Source organism: Poecile atricapillus, chromosome 10 (genome assembly GCF_030490865.1).
Source record: "Poecile atricapillus isolate bPoeAtr1 chromosome 10, bPoeAtr1.hap1, whole genome shotgun sequence".
NCBI lineage: Eukaryota > Metazoa > Chordata > Aves > Passeriformes > Paridae > Poecile > Poecile atricapillus.
Genome location: NC_081258.1, coordinates 21708573 through 21715679, shown reverse-complemented (window position 1 = coordinate 21715679; position 7107 = coordinate 21708573). Strand labels below are relative to the sequence as shown.

The 7107-nt window shown below is 52.0% G+C and overlaps 1 protein-coding gene across 2 annotated transcripts; it reads left to right on the top strand.

The window, feature by feature from the left end:
- The first annotated feature begins 86 nt into the window (after positions 1-86).
- On the top strand, positions 87-6613 carry IST1 (IST1 factor associated with ESCRT-III). 2 transcript variants are annotated; one of them, XM_058845854.1, is made up of 10 exons: positions 87-224; positions 1265-1364; positions 1964-2144; positions 2351-2438; positions 2711-2794; positions 3178-3288; positions 3601-3807; positions 4885-4977; positions 6093-6138; positions 6294-6613. In XM_058845854.1, exons 2-10 carry the CDS (start codon positions 1277-1279, stop codon positions 6491-6493), a joined length of 1098 nt encoding a protein of 365 aa, XP_058701837.1. In that variant the 5' UTR covers positions 87-224; positions 1265-1276; the 3' UTR covers positions 6494-6613. The 2 variants fall into 2 exon arrangements, with proteins under 2 accessions (XP_058701837.1, XP_058701838.1); XM_058845855.1 differs by lacking the exon at positions 87-224 and adding an exon at positions 301-492.
- Positions 6614-7107: the final 494 nt, after the last annotated feature.

Below are 7107 nucleotides of genomic sequence, written 5' to 3'. Positions count from 1 at the left end.
CCGTCACTCCCCGCCCGCCGCTGCGCCAGGGCCGCGTTTGCGGCAGCGGGCCGGGACAGCGCCCGCCGGGACAGCGCCTGCCGGGACAGCGCCTGCCGGGACAGCTCGGCTGTGTCCCGGGCTGAATGCGGGGAGTGCCGGCATGAGGATCACTCCGCACGCAATGAAGTCCTGCGGCCGTCGCGCGCCATTTTGGGTGACAGAGGCCTGCGGAGCGGCGAGTGGTGAGACGGGACGGGGGACGGGGGAGCGGCGGTGCGGGGAGCGGGGCGCGGGGCTGAGGGGAGCGGCGGTGCGGGGAGCGGGGCTGCGGGGAGCGGCGCTGCGGGGAGCGGTCGGCGTCCGAGGAGGTGATGGGGAGCCCTGCCCCAGGGTCTTCCTCAGCCCTGGGACCCGCCCCTGGGGCCTGCTCCGCTTGTGCTGTGGGATGTTCTCTCCGTACCACTTGGTTCGGGAGGGAGAGGGATTCCTCCCCCCAGCCGTCGTGTGCAGGTGCGCCGGTGGAGGTCATGCAGGGCCTCCCGCGCACTGTCCGAACTGTCCCTGGGCAACTAGAGCAGACGCGGCGAGTCTCGCCGAGCGGCTGGCGTGGCTGGCGGCCGTCCTGGCAGCCGGGTCAGCTCATGGCTCGCTCTGCGTTGGGCAGCGCAGCCGCCGGCAGGGAGGGATGGGGAGGTGAGATGCAAACAGAAGTCTTTCTATGGGTTATCTTTTATGGAAGCTTATTTTTTTTTAAATAAAAGGTTCTTGGCAAATAGAATACTATAATTAAATAGTGATAGAGTTTTCTCTCTCTGTAGGGTTAGTAAGTTGAACTGGTTTCTGGGAGACGAAGCGTGTGCTCAGTAGGCAGGAAGAGTGTGGGGAATATGGAACTGCAGCTTTTTCTTCTGGTGACAAGATTGTTACAACCTTAGTTTCTACAGTCCTCGAGTTAATTATGTAGCTGGTTTATAATTTATATTTTGATAGGATAGAGGTAGGCTTGGCTCTTCAGTTGATTTTTCTGCATATTAAACAATGTCCAGGAAGTTTCCTCAAGGTTTCTAAGACCAATCCCATTGGTCTTGGTTAGGTGCAGGGTTGTGAAACGGGAAAGGTAATAATGAGTGCTTGAGGTTCAGTTACTTGTAAATAACTAGACTCAGTACATGAGTTGGCAGACCAGGGCTTATTTGTTCAGGGAGTTTCTTGGCCTCCCCCCCAGTGTCTGGTGTGCCAGCTGACAGTTCTTGGTTCCAGTGACTGTCCCTCTTCTCCACAGAAAGTGTTTGTCATGTTGGGCTCTGGGTTCAAGGCAGAGCGTTTGCGAGTCAACCTGCGCCTCGTCATCAATCGCCTCAAACTACTGGAGAAAAAAAAGAGTGAGTATTTAAAGGAGCAGGACCCAGGATGCTTTTGGGGTTCAGGAGACTGGAGAAGGTTTCTCAAGTCAGGGTACTCTCATGGGCAAAGTATGGAGTAGCTTTTTGCTCAGGCTTCCTTGCTGGACCCAGGCCTTACAACCTGCCATGGTGCACAAGGAGCTAGAAGAGCAGGCTGGCCACAGTCTGGTCTCTGTCTGCCTTCCTGGCAGCTGTTGGAATACAGTTTGTGGGGTGGTAGCTGTGGGCTTTGTGTGCTGACAGCACAGTGGGGAACTCCCTGGGTGCTGTGGGAGATTATCCCCACCTGCCCTGCCCTGCCACAGGTAAGGTCTATGGTCCTGGTTAACTCTGCAGGGAGGTGGTAGGTGCAGGAGTGTTTCCAGCAGCCTAAAGTCCATTTTCCTTTCTGCCTTGAGTTAAATGTATTCAGACCTGGACATGAGGGCCCTGCCAAACCACAGCTGAGTGTCTCATGCTGCAGAGGTTTGATAGGTGAGAGAAGCTGGTGGTGGCTTTATGTGTGATGAGGACTATGGGTGGTCTGGAGGCAGCAGCTCAGGCCAGCACAGTGACTGGGCTTGGGATGTGTATTGCAGCTGAGTTGGCCCAGAAGGCAAGGAAGGAGATTGCAGATTACTTGGCAGCTGGAAAAGATGAGCGTGCCAGGATTCGTGTGGAGCACATCATCCGTGAAGATTACCTTGTGGAGGCCATGGAGATCTTGGAGCTGTACTGTGATCTGCTGCTCGCCCGCTTTGGCTTGATCCAGTCCATGAAGTAAGCACGGGCTGAGAGAGTGCTGGGGGCAGGTCTGAGCTACAGAAGGGTACCTGTGTTTGTCTCTCTAGAGACCTTTTGTCCCCATTGTAGGGAAGACTGTGGAGTCCAGGGTATATAGAGTGGGAACTTAAAGGCTAAGTCAATTGAGGGCAGCAAAGGATAGGTGCATGGGGTAGAGAGAGAATTGATTTCTTTGGTTGTAGGGAGCTGGACTCTGGCTTGGCAGAGGCAGTATCGACACTGATTTGGGCTGCTCCACGTCTCCAGTCGGAAGTGGCTGAGTTGAAGATTGTGAGTAAGGTTGCTTGAGGGATGTTGCACATGCAGGGTGGGAGTGATGCTCATGGAAATGTCTTGTCCGGGACTTCATATCATTAAAAGAGAGGACTTTATGGGCTTTGCAGTTGGAAACCAGATGTCCTTGGAGCATCTGGGGTGGCTGCAGCTGCTGAACTGAGGTGCTCAGTGGGAGAAATGAGGGAGGGAAGTGGATGAGTGGATGTGTGGTTTGAGGTGGGGGAAAGCAGGGATGTGCATGCTCTAGAGTTTCTCTTCTGCTGCAGGTTGCTGATCAATTGTGTGCTAAGTACAGCAAGGAGTATGGGAAGCTGTGCCGGACAAACCAGATTGGAACAGTCAACGACAGGGTAATGAACTGGTAGAACAGGTGGAGCTGGCAGAGCAGCCACGCCTACTGAGGCTTGCTGCGCCTTGGGCCTGTGGCTGATGCATGCAGTCACTATAGAGCATGGCAGGTGCTGTGCAGCCAGGGCCCACCTGCATTAGAGAGCATGGTGCTGAGGCCCCAGGCAGGGAGGCCCTGCTCTGCTGGTTGTGGATGGGGAAGGGCAGAGTAAGTAGAGCCCTGGCCTGTGGCTGCTTGCCGCATACTGTACTGGGTGGAGAGGCCTCCCCAGGGCTGCCTGCTGCTCCCCACAGCTGGGAGCCCTTGCTGGGATGGCACTGCTACAGAGCTGTTGGGTGCTGCATTGCCCTGACCCTACTAAGTCTCTCCAACCCTGTGTTCCAGCTGATGCACAAGTTGAGCGTGGAAGCACCACCCAAGATCCTGGTGGAGAGATACCTCATTGAGATTGCAAAAAACTACAATGTGCCCTATGAGCCTGATTCAGTGGTGATGGTGAGTGAGCCCCAGGATGTGGCATTGCAGTGGACTGTGTGGTCCTTGTGCTTTGGTGTCTTCCAGACAGCCCCAGCAATGTCTGATCCTTGTTCCTTCATGTACCCCTATGGCATGTGTGCAGTAGTTACACATGCTACAGCCTGGTTCCCTTTCTGTTTCCCATTAACTTTACTGTATAGCTACTCTCTGCTCTGTTAGTGCTGAGTATTCTCATCTTACCCATTGACAAATGCTGCATCTAATGCTGTACAGAGGGCTGTGATCATACCAGAGATGTGTTGGTGAGCAGAATTCTTCCACCCTTTCCAGGCTGAAGCTCCAGCAGGCGGAGAGGCAGATCTAATTGATGTGGGGTTCACAGATGATGTGAAGAAGGGTGGCCATGGAGGGGGCGGAGGTGGTGGATTTACAGCCCCAATGATAGGTCATGATGGGTTAGTACCCATGCCCATGATGATGCCTATGCCCGTGCCAACAACAAATCCACCCTTCTCCTATCCACCTTCAAAGGGACCGGTAAGTTCCTGGGCTTTGTGTTGCCTTTTTCTCTGAAAGATTCCTATTGTGGTGCTTTGCCCTGTGCCTGCTGACTGTACCTGACAGCTCAGTGTGTCAGAAGGCCATCTTCTTGGTGTGAGACTGCATGGAATGGAGGCTGTTGGCAGCGCAGCTAAAGCTAAATGTTGCTTCTTGACTGTGGAGGTTCCTACCCCTGTTCTCCAGCCAGCCCTCTTTGCCTTCAGGGAACAGAGGAGTCCAGACTTAACTCCTGAGGCAGTCTTCTGACTGCCAGGCTTTTGTCCAGCAGTTGGAGCTGCACTTTGAAGTTGGTAGGCTGGTAGTGTGCCAGGATTCAGTCAAGGAAATCAGGTGAGTGTTGTGGGGTGGGAATAGCACAGAAAAATGTGGAAGAGCCCTGCCTTCTGACCTGCAAGGGGAGAAGACTGAGCCAGTGGCTCTTGCAGATGATTTGATGTGAGGGTGGAAGGTGGGAGCTAAAAAGAACTCCTCTGTTCTCTGAATTAAGTAATTTACAGGATATCTATGTAGACTGGAGAGCAGAATAGTGGGATGGCTTGCAGTCTTAATATGGTCCCAGTAGTGCTGAAGTGCTTTTTGTGGAAAATCTGGGCCAAGTGTCATCAGCTGGCTGTTGGCCCAGGCATAAATATGCTGAGGGTTTGTGCCAGGTCTGGCTCCTTGAGGTGCTGTTGTGTGACAAATGAGGGCAATTCAAAGCCTTGTGTGAGCCAGAAACCTCCTTCCTATTCTGCAATACTGCACACAGGGCCAGAAATGGCAGAATATTTCCTTTATTAGCCTGGTAGTTCTTGTGCCTTGAAAGATGAAATGTTTACCTGTGCTGATTCTTTAGAATAACCCACAGTCCAGTTAGCTGGGTCTTGCCTGCTCCAGGTGACTATATCTGACTTAATACTTGAGAATCTCTTCCTTGTAAGCATAAACTCTTACCCACTTGGATACCTGCCTGCATTTATCTAAGACTCTACTTCCTGTGACTCCCATGACAGCTGTACATGTGTGGTGTCTCAGACGAGTAGTCTGGTGCATGACTGATCTCTCTCTCTACAGGAGAACTTCAGTGGCCTGCCAGTGGGGACCTACCAGCCTTTCACTAACATCCATCCACCACCAATTCCGGCAAACCCACCCACATACGAGTCCGTAAGTGCCTGAGATGAACGGCCATTACAGGCAGCAGTGTCCTCAGAGTGCAGTGGTAGCCAGAGAAAGGGAAGTGTTTGTAAAGGGTACTGCTGCCAACCTTTGGAGCTTTTGGGGTGGTAGTGGCATTGCTTGTTGGTGTAGTGATAATCACTGAGTGCACGTGATGGAAGGATGACTTGTGGAGAGAAGTTTTTCATTCAGCTCTGTGCATTGGCTGCAAAGGAAAGCTAAGATTTTTCTTGCTACATCGTTAAAGTGGTGGTCTATAGTTAACAAGCAGAATCCACAAGTTCTGGTTTTTGCAGTGTGACGGGTTTATCATCTTGAGTCTGTTTAATTACGGCTTTTGAACTAATTAAAATCCTGGATGGCAATTTTGACTGACCCAGATGCTGTAAGTTTAAAGACACTTCCTTTCACAGACTTTCCTCAGTCCTTGAGGACAACAGAGCAGAGGCTGGGGACTTCCCTTTCTATGCTGTTTGTGGTTTTGTTGCTGCAGTTTGTCATCATGCCTCCCGCTCTGCTTTTGGTGACATGCTGTTTGTTTTTGCATCCTGAGTAGGGAGGAAAACAGTTGAGCATTGCGGGTGCTGATACTTGTGTTCTCACAGGTGCAGCAGTGCTGGTGATCTGGGTAGGAATGGGTATTGAGAGCTAAAGCATGCAGGGAATAAGAAGTTTTACTAGCACACCTGTGTGTCAAGCATTTTTCCCAGATAGACCAAGACCTGATATGGGTCATTTCATACCCTGCTGCTAGTCACAAGGTCCTGTCAGTGGTTTATAGAGAAAGGCAGGAAGGAGCTGTGATGACATGGATGAACGAGCCAGTGTTTTCCCACTGGTGGCCTTGATAAATGTTTCAGACCTGATAGTGGATGTACTCGATGGATCAAGTTCCAGAATATGGTCAGTGAAGCTGCTTTAGTTGACAAGGAGGGAGAGAAAAGCTGAAGAGCTGACTGTTTCTTGGGAAGAGAGGCATGTTGTTGCAAAGCCATGGCTGTTTGCTAGGGGTGGAGGTGGAGCTGTGCCTCTGAGCTCTGCCTGTGTGCTAGTGTGACCATGCCTGGTGGGACAGAGCTGTAGTAACTGAGAGTCTTTTTCAGATTGATGAGCCTAACACTGACAAGGATGCTGCTGCACTAGTGCCTGGTGAGTGTGTTGGATTTGGAAAACCTTGGATATTAGGGGCTTTATAGAAAAACCCACTGGTACTGCCTGTTGCTTGAATGACCATTCCTTTGTGGGGCTCCATTTGGCAAGTGTGTGCTGATGGTGAGGTGCAGTGATACTTCTTTTATAAACAGGGCCCGAGACCAAGCCAGAAGCTTCTCCTAAACCAAGTGCTGGAGCTCCTAATACCTTTGATAACTTTGTGCTGCCAGAATTGCCATCTGTGCCAGACACACTGCCAACAGCATCTGCTGGCATCAACTCTTCTGCCTCAGAAGACATTGACTTCGATGATCTTTCACGGAGGTTTGAGGAGCTGAAGAAGAAAACGTAAAACTTCCTGGGCTGCAGGAAGGAGGGGAAGGAGCTGACATCTTCTCTCTGGAACAGACTCCCTTTGAAATTGGCTTCCTGTATTAATCTACAATGAATATACTCTTCTTTTTAAGCCCTCTTCCTGCTGTACTTACACCAAGAGCTGCTGCTTTCCTGATCTTTGCTGCTCCAGGAGATGAACTGTGGGGAATGTTGTTAGAGTGCGGCAGGGAAGAGCTCCTGTCAGGGAAAGCTGTGCATGATGTTCTGGGCACTGTTCCTGGCTGTCTCTGTGATGGCTCCGTGCCTGCCAGCAGAGGCTTTCTCTTGGGGAGCCCTTGCTGGCCTTCATGGTGTTCTCGGTGGGGTCTTTTTGCAGTTTGGAGAAGGGTGGCACTATTTGCCTGAGCCTATTGGGTATGTGACTGGTCCCGCAGAGGGCAGAGCTAGGGAGGCTCTGCTGCTGCCTCAGGGTTTTGATGCAGCAGCTTTCCTCCCGGGTGCTGAGCAGCTGTGGATCACCGAGGTCTGGGGGTGAGGCAGGAGAGCAGTCTGACGGATACGCAGTGGCATCTTGTTTACCCTACCCGAGCCGTGAGCGAGGCGTCCCGGGACTGTAACGTACCTGTTCGT

Bases quoted from the DNA above. Each gene is read 5' to 3' on its own strand.
- IST1 (XM_058845854.1), top strand. From the start codon at position 1,277: ATGTTGGGCTCTGGGTTCAAGGCAGAGCGTTTGCGAGTCAACCTGCGC. The intron at 2,795-3,177 runs GTAATGAACTGG...CCTGTGTTCCAG, and splicing joins TTGGAACAGTCAACGACAGG to CTGATGCACAAGTTGAGCGT. The intron at 4,978-6,092 runs GTAAGTGCCTGA...AGTCTTTTTCAG, and splicing joins ACCCACCCACATACGAGTCC to ATTGATGAGCCTAACACTGA.